Source organism: Salvelinus namaycush, chromosome 6, assembly GCF_016432855.1.
Source record: "Salvelinus namaycush isolate Seneca chromosome 6, SaNama_1.0, whole genome shotgun sequence".
NCBI lineage: Eukaryota > Metazoa > Chordata > Actinopteri > Salmoniformes > Salmonidae > Salvelinus > Salvelinus namaycush.
Window position 1 is genome coordinate 31913822 of NC_052312.1, and position 27076 is coordinate 31940897.

General features: G+C 41.9%; 1 protein-coding gene across 2 annotated transcripts in view; it reads right to left on the minus strand.

The window, feature by feature from the left end:
* Positions 1–2165: 2165 nt before the first annotated feature.
* The window catches only part of tfec (transcription factor EC), a 47885-nt gene continuing 22974 nt past the window's right edge, over positions 2166–27076 (minus strand). Inside the window, exons 1-8 of one of the 2 annotated variants that reach the window (XM_038996344.1) lie at positions 17625–17753; positions 12275–12526; positions 11610–11711; positions 7605–7647; positions 6116–6172; positions 5941–6016; positions 4877–5024; positions 2166–3350 (exon numbers count right to left, since the gene is read on the minus strand). In XM_038996344.1, coding sequence (XP_038852272.1) covers positions 2886–3350; positions 4877–5024; positions 5941–6016; positions 6116–6172; positions 7605–7647; positions 11610–11711; positions 12275–12526; positions 17625–17681 — 1200 coding nt within the window. In that variant the 5' untranslated portion in view covers positions 17682–17753 and the 3' untranslated portion in view covers positions 2166–2885. Of the gene's footprint in view, positions 3351–4876; positions 5025–5940; positions 6017–6115; positions 6173–7604; positions 7648–11609; positions 11712–12274; positions 12527–17624; positions 17754–27076 lie in introns of those variants that run through there. The other variant, XM_038996343.1, reaches the window with a different exon arrangement.

Here is a 27076-nt window from a genome sequence, read left to right on the forward strand (position 1 = left end):
GTGGCATGCTGTACAGGTGACAGCTCTGCAGCATCCGTGTCAACTTTAGTGGGAAAAAGGGGTGAGAAATTGTTGTGGTGACAGAACTCTGCGCTAGCACCTCGGAGGTTCATTACATCTATTGGGTTTATAAGACTGGCGAGTCTGTATTGGAGTCCATATACTGTACATCTAGAAGAAACCCAAATGTACTCCTTGTAATTTTACTGGGGTAATGTTAAAATTATGTTCATCATTTTTTTTTTAATATGGATATTAGAAAGTAAGGAGTTGATTTCACATTAACATGAAAGCCTTTTGGGATTTGTTCGGTTGCCTTGCTCGTTAATTCAACCACAATAGTACTAAAACTCTCTGGTTTTGTGTTGGGATTGGTAAAACGAGAGCTTTTTGGGGTTTTGACATGAGTACACAGCATACTGCTGCTACCTACTGGTGAATTATGGCAGTGAACTACTGCTGCCTCGAAGTGGTGAGGTAATGCTCATCTACGCACAGAAGTTATACAATAAAGCAATGAAAAGCTTATTTTACAAACCACACAGTTTTGGCAGTTATTCTAGTAGAATAATAATTACAATCTCTGTCGTGTGCAGAAGGTTAGACAGAGGGCATGGCAGCACCATATCAAGGAAGGTTTTAAATATAATAAACTAGTCTGTTTTACATCTTTACATTCATCTTTAGTTATTGAATGTATCGGTTAATGTCTCCTATATTAAACTGTTATCGGATACTCTTAACAATGTCCGACTGTTTTGTCAATCTAAATAAGACATGTTGTGTCCCTGTCATGCCCCTGAGTTTCCAAAGCTGTGGTTTAATGAACTGTGATATTCCGAATAAAAGTTCCTAGTTCTGATGTCACCGTTGCCTCAGGCCACATCACTGTTTGAAGCCCTTGAGTAGAAGCCCTTGAACTTTGTTCAATATTGTCTTTGATGTAGCAAGGAAACTGGACAGGGTTGAAATGCATTCAATTGATGAAATGTGTTGATTCTTTTAGTCACATAATGATAAGCTTGTGTATCCAAATTATTTATTTAATATTTTTTTGCAATAGGAGAGTATCTGGATAGAATCGTATTGACATCAAAATGTAAATTGTGCCTTTGGAAAATGTATTTTAGTCACGCAAAGTTCTCCGAGACCCTCCATGTTTTCTCTTTAATGAAAATCCATATTTACCTTCCATAATTGCGTTGGCCAATTACCCATAAACATCACTCATCGCTTTGTAGTTGGCCTGCCTATATTTCATAATGATTCGTGGTTCAATTTTATTTTGTAGCTGGAGAGGAGATGCAAGCAGGAATCTTTCGATTTCATTATGGGAGAAACATACAGCTAATAACATTCTAAAACATTAATTTAGAAGAGCTTTGATGAGGAACACAGGGTATCCACTGAAACGCATTGAAATGTTGTTTTTTACACTCTGGACTGTTTGTTGTTTTATTAATGCATAACTTTTACATGATTAGAAAATATCCACTAATTAAAGATTTCTTCTAAAGATTTCAGCATTATATGTATCCAAAACAAGTCTGACTAAACTTTTCTGAGTACATTTTTTAAGCAACTATTTTGATTCTCAATGATTAATTTGACATATTCTTTCAAATCAGTCATCTAGCTTCTTCATAGAACTTTTTAACGACCACGTTTTTTAAAGCCTACTCTATACTCTCCTTTAATTCTGCCTTTTCCCTGTCCTTAAGAGCCGCTATCTGGATCGTCGTCATCACTCCTCATTTTCCCATTCTCTCTGTCTTCTCTCTGTCGCTCATTTACTGTCTGTCACCCTGGGTGAAACCTTCATTTTACCCACACTCTCACCTTTGTTCAGACAGTTCCCCTGTATGGACCTTCATTCGTCAGTTTAGCCTCATAGGTCTTGCCTCTGACTATGTGATAATCAACCTCTCTGTCACTCTTCCTGGTTCATAACTGAAATGCTCCTGTTAGATAGGAGAATAATGAAAGTTAACAGGTCTCTCCATCATTTTTTTATTTTATCGTAATTATCTGTGATAGAGTAGGCAATATTACAAATTAAACACGAGAGCTTTTGTGTTGGGTATGTGGTAAGCATGTGTGATTATAATGAGAAAAAAAACACCAAATCTGATTTATTAAAAAAAGGGGTTTATTATATTTTCCCCACCCCCACTAAGAATAAAAAAAGAGAGCATGTTAGATAATGTCATGTTTTTTTTAGGAATACATGGATTAAAACACATAAATACATACAACATTTTGTAAAAATAAATTTAAAGACAAACAAAGGAAGTGTTAGGCTTTTTCGCCAAGTATCACTGTTCCATTTTAATTTCTGTCTAAAAGAGGAACCACCAGTAACTAGTTCTAGATAGGGCCCATCAGTGAACCTCAATGGTTTAAAGTCCTTTTATACAATAACTGTAATAGTACACATCTGAAGAGGACACTGTCCTCTTTTGGCATATTGCAAAGACAAAGTATAGTTTACAGTGGTGTACAACAACTCCAGTGTCCAATGCATTGTGGAACAGTATTATATGATCAGTATGGACCGACTGTCTTTCTCCCTTTTTCTCACGAGTCTGGTTCTGTCCGCGAGGTATGTACTCTCCACCAAAGTTCGTAAAAAGTGGGAGTGCCAGTGGTAACTAACCCTGGTCCTGGAGAGCCACAGGATGTGCAGGCTTCTGCTCCGGCCCAGCACTAACACACCTGAGCCCACTAATCAAGCTCGCAATGATTCGAGCTGGTCAGTAGAATCGGATGTGTTGTTGGTGCTGGGCTGGAACAAATCCCTGCACCACTTTGTGAGGGTGACCAACTGCTCTATGTCCTTTGAACTTTGACACGGGGTCACCGTGGGGTCGCGGAGGGGTCAGGGATCATAGGTCGTCATCACCATCGTCCGAGCTGAAGCTGCTCCTGTGACTGGAGTCCTTGGAGGCGTCGGGTGAGCCGGCGGAGAGAAGCGGGTCGATGCCGAACGGCGAGAGCGGGTTGTCCATGAGGATCTCGTCCAGCCGTTGCTCCTCTTTGAGCGTGGCGCTGAAGAAGTCTGTGAAGTGAGACAGCGGGTCGGAGAAAGTGGTGGAGCCGTCAACCACCCCCTGACCCTGGTCTGTAACCCCAGTGACGCCCCCAGTGGTCATGGCTGGCATGGAGGTCCTCTGGAGGTACTCCCCGTCCAGCTCTTCCTGGTACAGGGGTGGCTGGGGACCCTGCTGTGACTGGGGAGCCAAGGGCTGCTGCTGCTGCTGTTGTTTGAGGAGGTGGGAGGAGAGCTCTACAGTACCCAGGGCAGTGGCCATGCTGGGGAGGCCGTGAGCACGGGCCTGGATCTCCAACTCCTGAAACGCACAGAAAAGGACCAAGTATCAGGACAGTGTTCTTCTCAGATACATAGGAATGGGAATAGTGTCGAATAAGAAGATTTTTAATGAAGGAGGTGACTTTTCTTAGAATGAGCTCGGTACGAGTTGGCAACCCTTACACACACACACACACACGCACGCACGCGCGCACATGGATGCATACACATTACACACACACATACCCCCTCCCTTCCTCCCCGACACACACGCACACATACCTCATAGTCTGGTAGATGATTATGAATTGACTTTAAATAGCACTCTAATGTAGTGGAGGCCGATCCATTTAATCTACCCCTCCTCTCCAGACCCCCCTCTCAGTACGCAGCCAGGGCCCTCGGGATATGTGTTATAAACATGACGGGGAGGAACCAATGACAAAACCTCATCAATCAGCTACCAGCAGTTCAGCAATATGGTTCACGCCTCCCCATCTACGCTCTACGAGCAGTAACACTATGGATAATAGTCTGTTGTCAATCTACCTTGATAACGGTTAAGCTAGCATGTCGTTTAGCTAAACAAACTCAGGGGATAAAAAGAGTGTAGAGGAATGCGATGCAAGTGAGAAAGCATTGCTGTTCCCACGTTACGTGATGCAAAGTTATAACCGTCTGTTTTTCTCAGTTTCAACATCTTTCTGTAGGATTCCAACAGTACATTTAAGTAAGACTGGCGTGATGTTTATGTGAGTGATGCTTGGTGTTGATGCTGTCTTTCTCCCTACAGTGTGTTATCAACTGTCATCAGCGCTTATTTGGCTAACGCTGTGAAGCTAACGTTCCGTTAAATGCTTTTGTTAGCTCTCTCCACATGAAATGTCTCTTTTCGTCTCGTTTGTGTTTTATGTGTTTTGTTGGTCTCGGCGTCCTTTAGGATGACACTGTTACATTGAGAAGTTTAGCTTGACTGTGAGTTCAGCGTAAGAACCAGAGCCGTGAATGATTCATTTGGTGGTTAATTGCGATGTCTCAGTGGCTGAAGACAGGTGGTAACGTCGCCACTGTCTGCTTGGCTCTGCTCTGCTGCCATGTCAATACCCAGTCGCCCCGTTTTAATGCATCATTTTAGGGCGAGGGGAAGTGGAGGGAGAGAGGCATGGCTCTGGGTATTATTAGGACTCACAATCTAATTCTGACCTGATTCCTACTTCCGGACGGATGGAGCCGAAGTCTATCACTCTATTTATTAATCAGGTATTTATTGTGGCTTGGAGAGGAGAGGTGGAAGAGAAGAGTGGTGATGAGAGAAGAGTGGTGATGAGAGAAGAGTGGTGATGAGAGAAGAGTGGTGATGAGGAACTGCTTGACAAACATCAATAGGAGCAAGTCCGGTCTCTGTCAGGGAAAGGGGTTGGGGGGGGGTCTCTATTGAGCATAAGGGCCGTGATGGTGCACATTGACATGGTGTTAAGGATGGGGAAGTCTCTGGGTTGGGGATCTGTAGTGGTAGGGGGCTCGGGTTTTGAGGGTGTCTGTCTTTCTCTCTCCCGTAGTCCATACCTGGATCCTGAGCAGTAGCCTCCTGTTGGCCTGCTCCATCTTCTTCTGCCTGTTCTCCAGCTCTCTGGCGTGCTGCTGCTCCTTCTGCAGCCACTTGATGTACTCCACCGACGCCTTGAGAATGGTGCCTTTGTTCCAGCGCATATCACTACGGCAGAGGGACGTAAAAGATAACCTTTTATTCACCGCCTCAGCGGAATGTTCTGTACAAAAACTTACGCAGGGAACCATTTTTTATATATGAATAAGAAATGGTGATTTACATGGCCAATTATTCATTCTCGGACATTACATCCAGCCTTTGAATGGGAATTTTAATAGAATAGTTAAGTATAAGTGCGTCTGCAGAAAGTCCATTTTGGAACCGCTTGTATGGTAAAATTAATCCTCAAGTAAAAATAGGTGTCGGAAGAGGGGGGGAAATGTGACTTTAGAAGAAGCCAAGAGTGCAGGCCCCATTCCCTGATACCATTACTTTTTAAAAAGGAGGAAGCAGCTGTAAAATGCACCTTTCGTTGGAACAAGACGTTGGTCTGCTCTACAGCTAATAATCTTCTTTATCTTGTCTTAATGGCACGGCGACAGCGGTAACCTTCCATTTAAATTCTATCAAAAGTTAAATTGCTGTTGGGCCAGTCGGATTCCAATTCCGGCTTCCATATTCCATCTTAGTGGGCCAATTGTGCTCAAACTTTGATTCAAATGGGTGGTGGCCTTCTTTGCGTTTGACCCCAATCTTCATCATTGAGCTCTAAGCTGTAGTCTACTGTTGAGTGCCCAAGGAGGACACAGACTCACTACTTTGCAGAGCGTGAAGACTACAATAGCTACTCAAGTACACCCTTGAAATAGAAGCAAAATGTGCTCTTGAGTATTAATTTGAATTCAATTAACAACATTTAGCGGCCTGTGCTTAGTATTTCATATGCTTAACACCAGCCAGACATTTGCGCTTCTTTTCATGGCAATAGACTTGATCATGGGGAGTTTCTTTGAGTCAGGTAAGCTAATGTTTGGAACATAATAAAGACTGAGAAAAGTGTAATAAGCGCAAGATCACTTACGGGTCATTCGACTTTGGTATCATTGTTCCAAGTTCTTTGATTCTGTAGTTGATATTGTATCTTCTTCTTCTTTCAACTGGTCAGAGAGAGAGAGAACGAGAGGACATTGAGTTACTTTAGTGCCCCACACAACATTTCCCGAACGGTACTCTGTATTGAGCAGGGCGACTCTTACTCAAGTTGTGATTGTCTTTCTTCTGTCGTTCTTTGGCCATCACTCTCGTTTCATGTTCTGTGAAACACAAAGAAGAACACAGCCTGATAAGAAACGCACACAGAGTATCAAAGAAGCTTCAGTCAGTCGATACACAGTTCTGGCCTGGATATTTCTGGGGTGGCAGACAGTGGAGATCATCTTTGCCACCACAGACACAAAGTCTGAACCTTCCACAGAGTCTGAACCCACACACTCACACACACAGTGAAAGGGCTCAATTTATCCCACTCGCTCCCAGCCCGCCTGGCATACATAACTGCGCCTCTTCTCTTTGGTTCATTGTGAAAAATCTGTGTCCTCTTTTAAGCCACTCAGGCTGGCAATTAAGTCTGCTTAACAAATTTGCTGATCTACCCATGAGGGGAAAGGCATGCTATATCATTCATATTCACATTCACATTCACATTTCTCCCAAACTATATAATTAGAACCTGTGATTGGATTTCTCAATTCGTCTCTGTTGATTCAATAAGGTCATTTAGACCTCTGTGTAACTGCCCGTTGTTCCCGACCGCACACTTATATGAAAAATATACTAATTCACTTATTTTCTCGTCGGAGTGAAGTGTTCTTGAGGCATCCTTTCTATTTCCTAAATCAATTAGCTTTACTCGATGCATGGCATTTATAAAACATTTCTCAGAGGTCCTTTGTGTCGCGGACTATGGACAGAGGCCATTGATAATGAGGGATGTGAGTGATACAACTGTAGTCCAAACACTACACATTTAAGGGAAAAATCTATTTGCTACATGTAAACATATTTGCCTTGTTTTCCTTCAGCTTCCTTCTTCATTGGACTTGATACGGCTAGACAGTGAACTCGTGCTACTACACATGCACCCTATCGAAGCGATCCGTAATTTATCCAAAACAAATCCATGTTGAACCTGCACTGCCTTCCATTATAAGGAAGTGACTGACAAGTTGTAGATGCTGTATAGAATACACAATGGCAATCGGCTGAGAGCAGACACACTTAATCTAAGGATATTCATGAGTTTACTTAGTAATAAGTTGAATAGTTTGTGTAGGATTAACGCTGTACACATCAGGGTTGAAGAAGAGGGCCTACACAGCATTTTGTCATAATTTTACTCAGCTAAAGAAGAAAAATGACTAAATGGATTACTCTTTCTTGTTTCCTGTTGTCGGGCACCTTAAAAAAATGCTAAACTTATTCATTCCTAAAAAAAAAAATGGATGCCAGTAACTGACATGAATTAGACTTGTCAGGAATGTGTCACCTAGAGTGTTGTGCTTTTATGCTACAGTATGTGGTTGAGTTTCACACTTCTATCCTCTTTCGATGTGATCATGCATTGATTATTTTGATCATCTTTAGTGCTATGATGTATGTTCGTACCTGTGACTTCCCTTTTTACAGTAGTGAGCTTAGTGGGGTGTGAGGTGGGTGTCATTCGGCCATGAGGGGCCGTAGTCATACCTGGTTCACACCCATAGATGTCCAGCATGCTGCTGCTAAGCACCTGGAGAGAAGAAAAGGAGAGGAGGAAGATGTCAGGAAATGGTTGAACACAGACGCACAGACACAGAGAGATAACGCTTCATTCAGACTCGGGGACCTCAAGTTCACTAAGTCATTGAAACTTTTGGAAGCAGATTGACTTTGGCTCATTTGAAAGCATTGAAATGGTGGCAGGAATTTGTAAGGCTTTCAGATGAGGGCAAACATCGCACTGTTGGCAGTCCTGTCACTTCTCAGCCCTCAGGGCGTTGCTTTGTGTGATCCAGCAGGAGAGGCTAGGGGCCTCCATGTCTCCCCACCAGGGGCCCTGCCTGACCACAGCCCTGTTTGCGTCCCCTAAGGCCCTCTCAGGTCCTTCTCTGGGGGTACGACCTCGCTCCGTGCCCCTGTTTACTAACCCTAATAGTACCATTATCAGTGGCCACAATGGCTACTCAGCTTGAAAGGGCCCCAGAACACAGAGGCGTCTGTGTGTTCAAAATAGCACCCCACTGGATGAAAGCCGGGTCATAACCCGCCCAAACAGACGCCAAACTGTTTTTCTACGCCGCTTGTCCACTGTGAGAAAATAGGCATATATTTTCCCGAACAAGCCGGATAACTACGGTCTCTTTTAGGAACTCTGTTGGAATGCAGAGGGATGCATGTATGCATGTCTAATCTTAGGGAGCCGTGCATTTTTGGGAATCCTACAAAAGCCGGCATAGACGCCACAAGCTGTGTAAAGACAATTTGTCACTGTGTATGTGTGAAATTCAGTTCCTAGAGTAGTGTAGAGAGGGATAAGAATAGAGGTCAAGTTATGGGAGGGAAGGAAGGAGGAAGTGGGAGAAAAAGAAGGAACTGTAGACATTTCAATATTTGCAGTTGGTTTGCTTTGCCTGTAGATGGCTTTCTCTCCGTCATTATCTCTAACAGAGGGGGGGGGGGGGGTTACTTATCAAAATGAAAGATTGCGACAGTCCCCCGACTGCTCACATCGTAATCACTTCAATCCGCTCCCATCTGTGTTCCTGGGATATGTTGACATGACAAAACGACGTGATGCATCGTACTGTATGACTAATTAGAATGAATTGATCCATTTAAGCGCACTATTATTTCGGAACAAGCCCATCGGGAGTGTAGGCATTAACCCAATCCAATGCCTCACTGCCTCGCTCTAAATCTCTCCTCCTCTCCCTTTTTTTCCTGTCGCTCTGATCTTCACTCTCTACACCCCCCTCCCCCCCGTCTTGTCTTTCCTACACACACACACACCCCTCTGCTTTTCTGTCACCCCGTTTTTTTCTCTCTCCTTTTCTATGTGTGTGTTTGTGTGCATGCCTGCCTGCTTGCCTCTGTCTTTCTCTATCTCTCTTCATCTCTATCTCTCTGTCTGGTTGGCCTCTCCTCAATGCCTCGCTCTTGAAATGCGGTGGGAACACATTTTCCTTTAGTACCACATACCTCTGTGGTGAGTTCAGGTGTGTCTATAATCGCTACTCAAATGAGTCTTTGTTTTTGGAATTCAACTCCAGATATAATTCGCACTGGGAGCACTTGTCTCTGCTGCCGTCCATGCATTTTTCTAATGGAATGCCTAGTCTGAACAATATATTTGTTGTTGTAGTAGATATCTAGCATAGTCTCGCCGTTCTCCCTCTGTCTTCTTGACTACCATTCCCAAACTCCATGGCAGTGACCAGTGTCCATGTAGGGCTTTCAGCAAAAAAAGAAGAATCACAAACTTAGTGTTTATACTAATTAACACATTATTTCCCACACTGTCATCAATTACCGTGTAATGACATCACTTGCGGATTAATCCGTATTGTTCGGCATCTTGAGAAATGTGAGAAATGCTTTAAGCCTCAACCCAGGTGAAATGAACTTTGACTCATCGGTGGACTTAATCTGACCTCACACAAAGCCAGCTCCTTTTTTTCCCAAGCAAGTCAAGCCTGAAAGTTCATGTTTGGCAGAGGAAGTAGTTTATTTTTTTTTATTTTTTTTATTTTTATTTTTTATTTTTTATTTTTTTGGGGGTGGATCAGCTTAATATTGCGGAAAGAATGTTGCTTCCAATGTAATTGTCTCCATCATTTCCAATCCCCCATATTTTTTTGGGTAAATATATATATCCATTCACGTATGCATACATATACACATATATACATACACATACCTACATAGACATACATACTTTTTTAAAGAGTATACCTTTATTATTATTCCCCGCAAACCCTACCACCGATCCCCCAATTGGAGTAAACTGATAAACATTTCTGTTTTTACCTTCAATTTATACATCTTATACACATTTTACAGACACAGTCTACTTTATAATAGTTCTCTCTTGTTTGTTCTTAGTCCTTCCTCTATTTCTGTTGTCCATCCAGTTTGATTTCCACTTGTAACTGTGCTATTTCACAATAGCTCCGCACCTATACACATTTCACAGATCCCGTATGCCCTACATTGTTTATCTTGTTATTAGTCCCACCCTTCAGCTCCACTCAACCTTTCCCATCTATCTTCCAACATCATCCATTTCGGATTTTTATTTGCCATATATTTTTCAACTGTGCTGTGATGCTTCACAAAAGATTTGAATCTTCCTATTCTCATAGCTTCCACGGATTGTAAATTAAAAATAAACATTTTTGCTAAAATAATTATTATATTATTGATTGAGTGACTATGGCTTTTCAAATCCCCCAGTATTGCTATCTGTAGCGTTAGTTCTACGCAAATGTTGCAATTCTTCAACCATTCCTGGACCTGTGACCAAAAACGAGCTACATGCGGACAATACCAAAATAAATGGTCTAATGACTCTGCCTCCTCACAGCAGAATCTACAGAGCTGGGAAGATTGTATCCCCCATATATATAACATTCTATTAGTTGCAAGAATTTTGTACAATAATTTAAATTGAAAAATTTGAAGTTTTGAATCTGGCGTTGTTTTGCGTATCAATTCATACACCATGTGCCATGGAATGGGTACATCGAAAATCTCTTCCCAACTATTTTGCAATTTATATGGCACAGCTGTAAGTTTTTTGGTCCTTAAATGAAATTGGTATATGTTTTTATTTATCACACTTTTCTTTAACCATTTATGTTCTTTAATATAAGGCCGACATACAAGTTCCTTACTTTTATCCCCTTCCACCTGCCTCTTCCATTTTTGTGGTAATGCTGCAATTAATTGGTTGTAATTTTGGGTAGAGCAGACATTTCCATATGTCTGTGTTAGCTGCATGTGTGACATTACTCCACCAGTCCTATTTATGATATCATTCACAAAAATTATACCTTTTTTAAACATTTCTTCGATAAATACAGTTTTTTTTATCAATTACTATATTTGAATTTAACCACAAGATTTGTTGTACTATTTGTTCCGTCCTTTCAGGTGGATTAAACTGAAATTGCAACCAACTTTCTAAGGCTTGCTTAAAAAATAAAGATATTTTGGAGATTATTTCCTTTTCAAGCAACCGAAAGTGAGCAGGTGTAATCTGAATAAAGGGAAAAAGGCCCTTCTTGAACATAGGATGAGACATTCGTACCAATCTACTAGAGAACCAGTTTGGATTTAAGTATAACTTTTGTATGACTGATGCCTTTAGTGAGAGGTCTAATGCTTTAATATTTAATAATTTCAGAGAGGAAGAGAGGAAGTAGTTCTCATATTCCCCTTTTAAGTCCTTTAAAGAAGTTAGTTAAGCAACTTAACTTTAAAGCTGAACTTAACTACCCCAATATATGCTCTTCGTGAGTGTCAAGAAGATCAAGGATCTTCTGGGAATCACGTCTGGATCAAGGAATAAGGTCAGCGAGAATCAATAGACGGAAGCACCTGCATGTCGATAGCATTTCTTCTGTTTTTACCCTTAGTTTTGCAATTCAAATAAGTGTTTTTCCCTTGACATTCGCGACTGATATAATAGTTTATATGATTAGTCATACTTACATTGTTTTGCATTATGATGCTGGGATCCATACAATCCAAGCCCCCGTCATTGAAGCCGGACTCCAGGCTAATCAAGTCATCAATAACTTCATCCATTGGAAACTAAAAGAAAACAGTCATATTGTACCAGCCTCAGTTCAATTCAGATACATTATGTATCCAACAACAGGTAGTTATAACGTTAGGTGAGCAAATGCTCGCATTGTAATTCAATGTAACATTTCCTTTCGCATCGTCTCTAAACCTATCATTCAGAGGGTGGGACAATTAGGATCCTAATCCAATAACAGACATTTCTTCACCACCATGCTGGAAGAGATCAGCCATGGCGGGAACAAAGTGTTTGTTATCAAACTATTTTTCTCCTTAACAGAGATTCTCTGTTAATTGATGAGTTATTGATGAGCGTTTTAGAGCGAATGGGCGGGTCACTAGAGATAACTGAGTTGTTCACACAGCCGGTATCTCAGGTAAAAGAGATTTAGGACTCTGTAATCAAACCTGCATAGTGTGATTAAATCACCTAACTATTTTTGGCACTGTAAGGACCTACTAAACAAAGACATTGAGATAAAAGAAACAAATAGCGGGATTGATTGAATCCCAACACTAAATATCAAAAGGTACCTAGATGAGCACTTACTGTTGTTGAAAAGATCACTCACCTCGCTGTCGTGGTTGGATGCCAGGGTCAGCAGTGTAACGGGGCTGCTGGGGGTGCTGCCATCACTGAGGGGGGCCATGTGGCCATTCCTCATCACTGGAACGGTGCCCAGGAGCTGCCCTCCCTGCGCAGTGGGGTGAGGGTGGCCCCCCTGTCCCCCGGCCAGCTTGGAACCCAGGGTCAGGTACTGCTTGACCTGCTGACTCTGGGCCTGGTGCAGGTGGAACTTAGAGCCCTCCAGGTGGCTCTGGACCTGTTCCATACAGACCTAAGATCAGTTATTGGGTAACACAACAGGCAACGGTTACTATGTAGTCTCAGATAACAGAGTTTAGTGTTAGTATGCAACCTAAGATAGACATAAAAAAATAAAAGTCCCCGCTCAGTGCAGTCTCAGAGAGAGCATTGATAGTGTAGCAAGTCGTGAGTCATGTTGAAGCTGTTTCGTCAAATTGTTCTTAATCATGTTTTACCCCTGAATTACAAGACAAATCCTCTTGAATTCCCAGGCAAGTCACGGACAAATCAAACCTTAGACAGGCAGTAAGAAGATGATTTACCGTAAGGGTCAAAAGTTGTAACAGTAAGTAGAGCACTAGCTGATGTCCCAATGTAGTATCCCTTCGTATCCTTCAAATGTCTATGCCCTAAATGTCTACACACACCACACAACTACAACCGACTTACTAAACCAATATCTCAACAAAGTGTCCAAGTCGACTTCATTGGAGTATGTATACTGTTGCTATTGAAACATTCATCCTTACGTTGGAAACTCGGCCTCCGTCTCGCATCTTGTAATAACTACAGTCCCTTAAGTGTGGCATTCTCATCAGTCAGAGAGAGACTGTCTTCAGGTCTGGTCTGCTAGTTGTAGAACAGCTCAAAAAGTAGCAGTAGGACTGCGGTTAAGCTGCTGCTATCCGGTGGCTATCCTGGTGAGTTGATATGAGTTGATATGTTGAGGACTGTCCCCTCCTGTCCTCAGCCAGTGTCTTTATAAACTTCTTAAGGCTCTGCACTAAATTTGCTAATTCGGCGAGAAGCCGGGCTATCCCTTAGTTTCCCTCCGTGATAATCACTTCAAACAGAGACTCATCAGATTACCCCCGGGTTTGATCCCAACAGGATATCTGCCTATGGCTTTTGCCTATATCTCGACTAATTCAACGGGACCGCCCTGTTTCTGTTTGGGAGTTATCGGCCAATCACGATCGACCCCTAGTCCGGACTCTCTACGATCTCCTTCGGGGGTCTAGTAGTTGACTCTAGCACAATTGGTTCTTTCTTGTTCTTCTTTTTTAAATAACTTTGGATGGCCATTTGTACCATGACCCCTCCTTTGGCCGCTCATTGTCTAATATCAATTACTCCAAGAATAACCCTAGATGGACTATTCTGGGGGCTAATTTTAGTACTGTAGCTATCGTGACCCTATTTTTATCCTCTTGTCTAAAAATGTTTTACTCTTGTCTAGGGCTATAAAGGGGATTATTGTAGTCGTTTTTTTATTGGTTTACGGTTGCTTAAGTATTTTGGGAAGAATTGGTTGATTGATTATTAGGTCCACTGGATGAATTGGGTTTTAATTTCTACTATCAGTGAATTCCCATGAGAATTTAACGTCTTTACTGGAAACCATTTGCCTTGCTGATTGAACTCCTGACAGTAAACGTTTGTCTCCTTTTAGGAGTAGCTTCTGGCTTTCTTAATCATTCCTCATTTATTCAATACAGAGAAGAAGCAACTCGGGTCAACGTAGGTCTGTACTACAGTTGTGAAGTTGTCATCCTGGTCATCATACAGGAACATTCAGAATTACCTTCTTTTTTTTAGCTCCAGACCACAGCAGACAACCGTGACCACTTGCTCCCCTTTACTCGAATACTAGCAACAACATCTTGAGGTTGTAAAAATAAAATAAAAATCTATAACAAAAGTACTAGAAGCACCTGATTTGACCACAGACACAGATGCACATTTTGCACATAATGATAGTATAGAATCAGCATTTTTGGTCAACACCAGTGCTGTCGTCTGTCGTCCACATAGCTCACATAGATGACTGGCCCTGCTCAGAATGGACTCCCGCACGACAGTACTGAACTTGTCACCAATGAAGAGAGAGACCAAGTCTCATCGCTGGCAACTAAGGGCTAAACAAGATACCATTTGTTACTCAATCAACATTTTTCCACAGCGGATGGAAAGACTGCCAGCGTACTACACTCAGCTTGTTGTCTGAAGAGATAGAGGTTGTCCTTGGATTAATAGCCTTCTCTCTACTGTACATGCAGCAGGAGACACGCCTATTAGGTCGTTAGGGGACATCTAATTAGATTCCTACCAAGTAATGTATCTTCTGTCACTAATGCGCGGCACGACAATGACAGGACTGTGCATGAAGACAAGACACACTGCAGTTCACTAGGCACAGAATAAGATATCTGCCTGGAGAATCGGCGATGTAGACGTTTGTAAATTACTTTGACACTCTTGAAAATGGAAGAGTTTGTGTTTATTCTATTCCACTTGTTGGAACTGATTGTGACGTCCCTTCTGTCATTCAGTGGATTGTCGTGATCAGAGTCATATATTAAAAGAGTTAGGCCGACTTTTAGAATTGTGAATATTGTTCTAATTCTAGACAAATCAGTTACGTAGCATTGTTTGAATATTACCCATGTAATGTTAATGGGGAGCTAACATGGCTGCCATAGAATGTTGAAGTGTCATGTAAATGCATCATCATTTATACAACGGGTGGGTCTAATCCTAGATGCTTCATGGTTAAAATTGCATTCCAGCCGGTTTCTATTCCACAAGTTACCAGTGGCCAAAGCAATGATGTTGAAATGCCTATTCACTCTGTTCCATCTCACTGCGCAATCCACTGTCTCATCAGCCCAGCCAGGCAATTTAGAAACTTGATCTCCTCTATAAAAAACATCTAGACATTATCTTCCATTTCTTTTAGACTAGCATTTGGTTTTCAACAGCGGAGATTTGTATAAACCTTGCTGTCGGTCTCTCCAACATCTGCGACATTGCTTGAATATTAAAATTCGATCTCCAGCTGTCCCATAGTAATGCACTTGTCGGGACGAGACAGACAAGCAGACAGTTTATCTCAGCCAGTCGAAATCATGAATCAGTTAGCATAATTCTTATGGATATATACAATGAAATTTCAATAGAAAACTAAATGCAGCTGGTTTGCAGTCTTTCCAGCTTCAGTTTGAAGTGATTGTGCTAGCTGTGTTGTTGGCTAGCTTCTCTGAACAACAGTGTCCTAATGAGTATGCACATTTTCTATGCCAGGCAAAATCGCGCATCATTAGCTCATTGTTATGAATGTACACCAATAAATGTCACAAAAAAACATCTTAAACAAATGCAAATGCAGCGACTTTGCTGTTTGACGTGACTGTAAGTTAGCCGTAGTTGGCTAGCTAGCAAGCAAGGGATAAGAACGTTGCCAGCCAGTATGGCAATGGAATATTTAGAACGAACGACTAGGTCGCGTCCATATACACAGAACAGAAAGACTTAACGACTGGGTCGCGTCTCTGGCAACCGAACCGATAGAACAAACAACCAGCCGGCCTGGGAAGCAACCTTAGATTCGTGTCATTTTCTTCTATGTCAAAATGACCCAAAGTCAGGTTTGTTTGTGCACTCGACCCATGCCATTATTCTGTCCCACTGTACAAGATGCATAGTTGAATGCTCTCCATATCATTCCACTAGCATATACATCAGCAAGCAGTATGCCTAACAGACATTGGCACTGTAGATGTACTGTAGGCCTGAGGCAGACATATTTTGTACTCCCAATGCAGTTGGCTTATGATTGAATCAGAGCATGAATTTGTTGTTGTTTCGTTTGTTTTTCTAATGGCTGGTGGGGAGAATATCCATGAGAGCTTTGATTCCTATTAGGACGGCAGCTGTGCCCACTTCATAACTTTGTTTTCACTGCTTAAGCCACTAAAACGAGGAATGTCTCACAGGCAGAGAAGGGAGCGACAACTTACTGATCTGATCCATGGATCACTCTGGGACTGACTCTTACTGTCTGTCTCCTACTCTGATGTATGACATACCACATTATTTCACACGACATAGCTGTGATGACACTGATAAAGAAAGTGCATCATGTTAATGAAATGTTCTGTCGGTTATGATAAATGAGAGTTAAATGGGATGCACAGTATGTCAAAGTCAACAAGAAAACACGAATAATGTATGGACAGATTCAGGCTTCCCATTAAATTAGCTTTTATGAGGAAGAGGGTCATAAAAAGTTGGGCTAAAAACATTTGCAAGACGAAACTTGGTAAAAACCATTCAAGTTCTAACAACATCACGTAAGACAAAATTTACTAAGAACGCTTTCAAATACCAAATTAAGTTAATTGATGTTTTTAACATTTAAAAGTACTCTACGAACTATACATAATATCCATACTCAAATCTACTTTAAATTGTGACAAAGTTGCACTGATTTACCTCAGTATGTACTTTCCTCTTGAAGTCAGACAGTGAAGCCCTGCAGTAGCACAGTGATCTATGGTCTTTGAAGAGACGCCTCTGTACGTCACAGAGCTCACTCCCAGGTAGCTAGTGTTCACTATTCTAGATAGCCAGCTATTGTTTAACTCAGTTTCACTCTTACACAAGTTCTTGTTTCACTTCAGACTAATCTGGATTATGAAACACTGGGTTATTATTTCGCTTGGACAGGCTTTTTCAATTCTGGACAGAACTTTACAACTGTTGGGATTCATTTCTACTATGAATCCCAACCTTTAGTGTTATAAAGCATTAAGTATTGTGAAGTAATACTACTACAGTAATTCTATGCAGTAATGCTCTTTCTGTGGTGTAAATACAGAAATGGATACAGAACACGACAGATATGTTCTCAGACATGGTTCCTGTGGATATGCTGAGCCAGCTAACCAGTTAATAGCTGTGACCACACATCTGAGATTGTATAGAGGGAGGAGAGATAATTCCACACTGAGTAGAATTGCCCTTTTTTGGAATGTCAGTCTTGAAGATCATGCTCTTTGGAACTGTGTGTGTATGTGCATGTGTAAGTAGTAAGTGAGTATTATATAGGTCACACAGAAAATGCCATTACAATAACCCACCATACATAGACACCCCATCAACCAAACAAAGCACTTTCACTTGTATCCAAGCACAAGATCTGCGAGTACCTCCATATACATGCAGTATCCTGGGTGAGACTGCAGAGACCCCCCTCCCCCTTTTTTCTCCCTCTCTCTTTCCCTATTTATCCCCCTCTTTCCCTCTCTCCTTTGCCTGCTCATGTCACCTACCGGCAGTATCTGGATCTCAGTCAGAGTGATAACTTTGACCACACAGGATCGACTCATGGCTCCGAGAGTGACGGCCTCCCCCTACAGAGACGACTCAGGCAACAGAAGAAGAAGCACTGCCGTACTGCCTGTCCGTCAGGATCCCAGAAACAGAAAAAGGAGAAGAAGAGAGGAGCTGCCATGTGCGCTTCCTGAGCTTTGCTGAAACTAACGTATGTCGTTCCAGGAAAGGAAGGTATGACACATCAGCTTTTTGGAGAGCAGGTCCGCTTCCTTTAAGTCTGTGTGGGCGTGCGTGAGCCAAGCACTCATTGCAAACCCTAACATTGGTTAGGAAAAGGCCTGACTGTGGCAGAAATACAGACGGCAGTTGGTCTGAAGCAGGCAGGGGGGGGATAGTTCTGTGTTCCTGCCTCCGACTTGCCACACTTTCCTGCCTGAAACCCTTTCAGCTCTGATTAGCACATTCCTCCCAGGTTATCTCACTGACACTCACTTCCCCAGGAATCCCTTTACTACACACACACACAAACACACACAGGTCTCACTGGGCATTCAGAAGGCCTTGTGCTTACCAGAACCTCTCTGTACCAGAAGTACTGAGGACAGCAAAGTGGAAGCTTGTGTGACTCAACCTCTTGATCCCGTAGCGTCAGATAATGTCAAAACATTCAGCGAAATGTCCAAGCCAACAAACACCTGGTCTGGGAAATGGATTCTTCCATTAGGGAACCATATTTCAGGAATGAGACTGATAGTGTTTTTCAACGCTTTCTCTGCCAAATATTCTGCGAAAACATTGTGTTGTGTCTGTTTGTCACTATTGCTTAATTCTCACTACTTCGGTCGATGTCAGCCGTATCAATATTTGTGATGGTCAAACGCCCAAATAACTTTAGACACAGTTAAGTAAACGTATCAGAGCTGAATTTAGGTACAGTGAACGCAATAAGGGTTCAAATGACAGTACAGCGAAGCAGATAGCAAGCACATGGTCTTTGGAGTGCATGCTTAACTTGACACTTCAATGCTCAATTAAGGCCAGTGTCTCGCAGTGTCGTGAAGAAGCATGTTGTCGTGAATTCGTTTTCTGGTGGGAGGCGTGTTTGTGACGTAATAAACACCCATGTCTCTGGGCCTGAATGGTTCATGATTTTATTCTTGTGGGAAATCCTTGTGGGAAATCCTTAAGCTGATACCGTTAGGCTACTGGCCTTAGTGGAGTCATTGTGTTAACTGACAGTTTTAATTATCTGAGTAAATGAGCAGTCGAATTGAAGTGACACTTTAGCCGATGTTTTGGTATCATTTTGTTCTGCGTTTAGTGGACACATTTAGTGGACAGGAAGTTCTCAACTGGGAAGGAAGTTGGAGTTCTCAGACAAGTGCTTGTTCAGCTCTCTCTCTCTGTGTGTGTGTGTGTGTGTGTGTGTGTGTGTGTGTGTGTGTGTGTGTGTGTGTGTGTGTGTGTGTGTGTGTGTGTGTGTGTGTGTGTGTGTGTGTGTGTGTGTGTGTGTGTGTGTGTGCGTGTGTGTGCGTGCGCGCCTGTATCTTTGTATGACCCCTTATGCCTACGTCTATTTTCGCCACTGCTGAAACTCCTGGCTGGCCATTTTCCATTCATCTTGGGGCCCATCCAGAATGCTCACCTTTGTTAGTCCCACACACCACAGCAGATATATTTAAAACATGAGCAAGGTACTTCCTGTAAGAGTTGGCCTGCTTCTGAGACGAGACTTCAAAGTCCTGCTCCCACATCTAAGGGCTGTTTTATCCTGCTAGAAAAGGAATGCATAATAGCCGCGGCACCTCCCTTTAATGATTGATATATAAATTAAATATTACAGCCATTTTAACGTCAGTGTTATATGTGTGCCTAACTGTTACCTTGAGTTTGATGTTGGTATAGGGGTGGTATGTGCCTGTACTGGAAATGTTGACCTTGTATTCGTACGTTTCTTTACAATGCGCATGTACCGTCGCCCACGGTATATTGGGAATAGAGGGATGTCTACTGTGTAGATGGATATAATGTTGATTAGTTTTAATGAGGACTTGCTTGTCCGTACCAATCATATCTATTGTACAACATACAAAATCCGACAGCATGCAATATATATTGTAAATTCTGATATGAGTGAATTAGGAATATCATTGCATTCCTCGAATGCAATATAACATTTTAAGTGCGTCGATTTTTTATTCTAGATAAACCTATAATTAGCTAATTAGTGGCAATATCTTTTGTCCAACGCATATCTTTCAGTTTCTGTTTTAATCATCCATAGCCTAAAGAGGTCATCAAACACTGAATGACCCGTTGGCTAACTAACAGTACCCTCCACACAGACACACATGCACACATACATACATGCACACATACATTGGCACACACACACACACACACATGCTCATACACACACACGCTCACACGAATCGAGACTTTTGAAGAAGAGGAGCAGCAACGTTACAAACAATGTCATACACTTCTAATAGGTTCGTAGGGTGGAGAGGGGAGATGAACGAGACCGTTCTTCTTTAGTCATTTCGCAGGAGATGAAATTACAGTGAAATGGAGTAATGTGATTTTCGCCCTTAAATCAATTAGCCTGGTCCTTCCCTGTCATGGATGACAAGAGGCTGTTCACAGGGACACCTGAGAGCTAAGGCATCTAAGGTCATCCTCCTCCCTCCCTGCTTCCTTCTCTTTGCTCCTGTTTAAATGACAGAGATTAGAAGGTAGATTGGAAATTTGGAAGGTATGCCAATTTTCCTGTGAAGCTGGCAGCGCCAATGAGAGGCGTGCCTGTATGGATCTCCCTGTGATACGCTTGTCTTGAACTAGGGTAATGAGCTGCTATAGTAGGGGAGAACTGTAATTTCATTTCTAGGGTAAATTAGTTTAAATTAAATAGACTGTCATGCCCTGATCTGTTTCACCTGTCCTTGTGATTGTCTCCACCCCCTCCAGGTGTCGCTTATTTTCCCTGGTGTATTTATCCCTGTGTTTCCTGTCTCTCTGTGCCAGTTCGTCTTGTATGTTCAAGTCAATCAGCGTGTTTTTCCCATGATCCTGCTTTTCTATTCTCTTTTACTAGTCCTCCCGGTTTTGACCTTTGCCTGTTTTTCTGGACTCCTTTCCCGCCTGCCTGACCATTCTGCCTGCCCTGACCTCGAGCCTGCCTGCCATTCTGTACCTCTGGAACTCTGAACTGGTTTTGACCTTTTGCCTGTCCACGACCATTCTCTTGCTCATCCCTTTTGGAGTGTTAATAAACATCTTGGACTCTAACCATCTGCCTCCTGTGTCTGCGTCTGGGTCTCGCCTTGTGCCTTTATATAGACAGAAAACAGAACAACTGCACCGTTACTTTTGTACCTGTCGGTGGGGCGGGAGTAACACAGCCTTGGGACAGAAGTAACAGCGGGCGAGAAGTGCAAAATATCGGTCTTTTCTTCATGTTTCTGGTTTGTAATGCACGTTACTTAATTTCATGTTTGTGTCAATTTTAAATAATTAATGCTAAAGGTTCGTAATTTATGAAAATGAACCATGCGTCAATATCGCAACGTTGCACAACCACAATATTTTGCCTTCCAATATTAATCAGATTACAATTGATCACCTAATAGCTATGTTAACCATCATTTCCTCATCTCACGTTAATGGGAATGTAGTAGATGTTTTTCACAATTTTCAATGACTTCATGCTTCAATAAAACATCTTTGTTCTCCTCACAGACAGACATAAAGACACTGTACATGGGTTGAATGGGGTTGTCAGGTGTTTTTTATTCACTGTTTTTGAAAATGATGAGATATACTGTTGAGGTGCTACTGAAAGGCTAAAGACATGCTGTTAAAATGCTGCTGATAGTCTACAAATAGTTTGTTGAACACCTGTAGATGAACTACAGACAGACTTTGACATGTTACTGATAGTCCATCTGTAGATACTCTACAAACTAACCAAATCAAATGTTACTGATTAGAGAAGCATGATCAACATCAACTACAGAATGCATCAATACAATTTGATGGCTCAGAATGTCCCCTCAGTGTCCCTCTTGTCACAGAACATTTTACCTTTACAATTCAGTCATTTAGCAGATGCTCTTATCCAGAGCGACTTACAGGAACAATTCGGGTTAAGTGCCTTGCTCAGGGGCACATCGGTAGATGTTTCACCTAGTCGGCTCGGGGATTCGAACCAGCGCCCTTTCGGTTACTGGCCCAACGCTCTTACCCGCTAGGCTACCATCAAATGGCTATAGTTGTTCTTGTCATTACTCAAGCACGAGCAGCTTTAACTTCAGGAGGTAATAGTGTGACAAATCATAAACCTCCCTGATGGTACTCACGAAACCCTCACCTCCCCCCGAATCACCAAATGGCCATCTCTTGCCACATGACTCCTCCATCCTCCCTGACCCTCAGACACAAAGCTGCCCAGCGCCACAGAGCAGTGGCTTATGGGTAAACTGCTGTGTCTTGTCTGCAGTTTTGAAGGGCATCTTTGTCCCTAACCTTGGCTGAGCACTGGGTTGACCACTGGTCTGGAACTAAATGGATCCTCTTTATTGTCATCCTCTGGGTGATGTTAAGAGGAGTGGTGTTGCAGGCTACGTTAAGCTGTGTCTTGGCAGAGAGTGAAGGGGAGTACAAAGCGGTCACTTCTGTAACATTGAGGTCCTAAGATATGCACTCAGTAAAGAGATGTCGATACCGTAACTCGAGTAGAGCACAATTTCATGGAACAAATGTACTCAAGTTTTTTTCACTTCCAAGAAATATACCTGCGTAACAGAGGAGGCCGGTGTGATGAGCTATAGGAAGATGGGTTCATTGTAATGGCTGGAATGGATCAATGGAACGGTATCAAACTGATCAAACATATACAAACCCCATTGATGCCGTTCCATTCATTGCAGTCCAGGTATTACACTGAGCCCATCCTCCTATAGCTCCTCCTACCAGCCTCCACTGCTGTATGATATAGTGGATATTTTCTTAAGTAGATGTTCCGATAGCAGAGTAGTAGTCTGAAGAGAATGCATGTCAAAAGCAGACTGAATACTATCGTTGTCGTACTGTATACCGAAAGCAATGATATTTTCACTGAATGGCCTTTCCATTGACAAAATCTATTTTCACAAATTGATTGAATTTGAAGGGGGGAAAAAGTTAAATACTATGTCTTATTGTAACCACCACCATTTTATTGTTCTACTTGATTTAAATATTTTACCACGCTAAGAGTCATACGCATTGTATGCTCTTTTTTCATTTTTTATTTAACTAGGCAGGTCAGTTAAGAACAAAGTCTTATTTACGATGACGGCCTACCAAGAGGCAAAAGGCCTCCTGTGGGATAAAAAAAAAAGTATGACATAACACACATCACGACAAGAGAGACACCAGAACACTACACAAAGAGAGACCTAAGACAACAACACAGCATGGCAGCAACACATGACAACACAGCATGGTAGCAACACAACTTTGTTTACATTGTTACGCTGATAGTCAGGCTGAACACAACCACTGTACATTAAATGCAATAGGTTTTAACCAACCCTTGTTGGTCTGTCTTATTTCAGGAACAATTATGAAAACAGCGAGCTTCCGCTCAGAGCAGAAAGCGTTCCGATAGAGGTAAGAGAATGGAAAACAATTGGTCCATTTTACACCAAATGTCAGGGTAGATGAAATGAGAGTGAACTATTAGCTGGCCTGTCATGGCTGTCTGATTCTGGGAAGCTCACGCTGCTTTCCTATTGTTTGGATTTATCATCTACTCTGTGACTGAGGGAGAAAAGCTGACAGCTCACAAAAAAATGGTTTCATTTCGACCAGGGTGATATTTACTGCGTGTTGTGAATAATCTTTCATTGATTCCTCCTATATCAGAGTTACTAAAAGCAGCCCTGCCTGGCTTATAACGTGGAGACTGGAGATGAAAAAAAAGCGCTGGTTCCATCCCTGCCTTACCTCCTCCCCCAACTGACCTTTTGGATCTCCCTGCAGTAAAATCCTCCTCCAAACTTTTGAAAGTGCACATTAAGTATACATCTGAGCTAAATCTGCAAGCCACCGTTCAAAACCTTTCACTCGATATATTCATTACGCCCCCCCCCCCCCCCCCCCCCATAATCTGATTGTGGGAAATGAAATAATGCAATAGCTGTTTAATGAGAACTAAGCAGAACATTTGATCAACTTTGACCTTACAGGAACAAATAATATGTGGTTTGTGTGTGGCGAACAAAGGCGCGTTTGTCCTGAGCGTCTTTGGTCCCCTGTCGTTGCACAGTTGGACGTTTCGAGGGGGAGAGGGAGACAGAGCGCACGCGCGCACAGGAGGAGATCTGTGCTACCCAGAGGCACCCAGGCTGAGGTTAGAACCGACCGTGAGCCAGTGAAAGCGGTGAAGGATAGGGGGGAGGAGGTAGAGTAGATGGGCCCATCTGTCCCATGTCTTGTTACGAGGTGGTTACTGTGTTGTAGAAGCAAGGGGGAAACCCACATACAGTCTAAAGAAATTAGGATTTAAGAAAAGTTGCCAGATCATAAATTAAAATCGTTATTGTGGTTATGCTCACAAGACACTGTTAGGATGTACTCAGATACTGTGAAAATGTTGTACGTACAAAAGGCCCATAAGTCCTCTTAACAACTCCACATTCCCGACACACACAGCAGCCCATAAATCTCAATGCTCGCATTGCATAGCCTAGCTAAATGTTGTTTACACATAATCATACGTCACAGTCACTTTTATACACTTCTATTAGCCTTGTTAATTCTGATACATGCCATGTGTCATTTTGACAAATACTGTGACAATTATTTATTTATTTTTAGCCTGTCTTACCCAAGGGAATAATGACTGGATATATCATCACAATGACATCACAATCCTATTGCCCCGGGGATTTGTTGTTATGTGTCACACTCTTAGTAACCCATATGCCTTCCGAAAGTATTCACACCCCTTGACTTTTTCCACATTTTGTTTGTGTTACAGCCTGAATTGATTACATTTTGATTTTTTTGTCACTGGCCTTCGCACAATACCCTATAATGTCAAATTGGAATTAGGTTTTTACACATTTTTACCAATTAATAAAATATTAAAAGCTGAAATGTCTTGAGTCGATTGAGTTGTTATGGAAAGCCTAAATAAATTCAGGAATGTAAATTTGTTTCAAAAGTCACATAATAAGTTGCATGGACTCTGTGTGCAATAATAGTGTTTAACATGATTTTTGAATGACTACCTCATCTCTGTACCCCACACATACAATTATCTGTAAGGTCCCTCAGAAGAGCAGTGAATGTCAAACACAGATTCAACCACAAAGACCAGGGAGGTTTTCCAATGCCTCACGAAGAAGGGCACCTATTGGTAGATGGGCAAAAATAAAAAAGCGGACATTGAACATTCCTTTGAACATGGTGAAGTTATTAATTACACTTTGGATGGTGTATCAATACACCCAGTCAATACAAAGATACAGGCGTCCTTCCTAACTCAGTTGCCGGAGAGGAAGGAAACAGCTCAGGGATTTCACCATGAGGCCAATGGTGACTTTAAAACAGTTACAGAGTTTAATGGCTGTGGTGGGAGAGAACTGAGGATGGATCAACAACATTGTAGTTACTCTACAATATTAACTTAATTGACAGAGTGCAGAATATAAATATTCCAAAACATGCATCCTGTTTGCAACAAGGCACTAAAGTAATACTGCAAAAATGTGGCAAACCAATTAACCTTTTGACCTAAATACAACGTCTTATGTTTGGGGCAAATCCAACAGAACACATTACTGAATACCACTCTCCATATTTTCAAGCATAGTGGTGGCTGCATCATGTTATGGGTATGCTTGTAATCGTTAAGGACTGTGGAGTTTTTCAGGATAAAAAATAAATGGAATGGATCTAAGCACAGGCAAAATTCTACAAAGTATTGACTCATGTCTAAAAACATGTTTTTACTTTGTCATTATGGGGTATTGTGTGTAGATGGGTGAGAAAATAAATATTTTTAATCCAGTTTGAATTCAGGTTGGAACACAACAAAATGTGAAATAAGTCAAGGGGTATGAATACTTTCTGAAGGCACTGTAATTGACCTCTGTATTCTGTTTGTTTTACTGGCTTTAATTGTACTCTACTATCTATTAAAGTTCTACAAATACTTACAACTCGGCATGCAAATGTATTTTTTCCACTGACAACAGACAGGGGGATGTAATGAACCATGAACTATCCCCAAAGTACTCTATAGTTCATAACAGTACTGTTATAACTTAATAAAATAGATTTTAATATTCAATAATTTCTTTATAGAACAATAATTAATTGTCCAGGCCAGTCTGCTTTAAATTGGATCAATGGCCCCCCTTTTTTCTTAATTGATTAATCATCTCAGCCTGAGTTTAATTTGATATTGAAGAAGACAAGGCCCCCAGAGCAAGGAGTACAAAGTAAACCACTGTACCAGCCTCCCTTGGCCGGCCTGTCAAAGAGGGGCCTTGTCTCTCCGTGTCCTGTCGTGGGTCTCTGTCCCCTGTCCCAGTCCTATCTCTTTAGGACCTGATCCAGGATCGAGCGCCAAGATAGTCACGGAGGAGATATACAATGATTTGTTGGACATCAGATAAGGTCCGTTTCTCATCTCGGCGAATCAGCTGTATTCTTAGCCTGCCTGCGTGTAGAGGAGAAGCCTCTTCTCTTTTTAAGTTCTCCTCGCTTCTAAAACCCTCTCATGACCAACTGATCTACTTTGATTTGTATGCGTACAGTAGCAGGTGTAGGCTAGCACAATCTATACCAGCACAATATACTGGCGTCCCGCGGATCAATTTCCTAAAAACAAATGTAAAAACTGTTGGGGGTCTCAACTTACGGTTGAGAGTTAGAATACTAGAATACACAGGGTGTCATTTCTAATTGTGGTTGTGCATCAGCAGTTTTTCTGTGTCACTGACAGTCACTCATTTAGCCCATGTCAGATAAATTAGTTTAGATTGGTAAATTAGTCTAGCGTCCAGCTATCTAAATTTGGTCGAATTAGCAAACATTTCTCTCCACCCAATTGCCGCAAAACTGCAAAATCTTCTCTCTGCCCCATGGCAAAATGTGTAGAATTGCAAGTATTTAACGCTAAAACGTAGTATTTTTTCCTCCATGGATGGGGGTATGCAGAGTTCCGATTTTTTTGGTGGCCCCCACCCCCATCAACGTTGGCCATCCCTGATCTATACTATAGCTATTGGTCGATAACAAAAACAATCACAGGGCAAAAACAATCGATTATCGGACGTTATCTTTCATCCTAATCTCACAATAGGATAACAGCTGAGACGTTTTTGACTTCACTCAAGCCCACTGAACCCTGAGTACTAACTGCCCTGATAGTTCAAATGGTGTTCCATGTGAT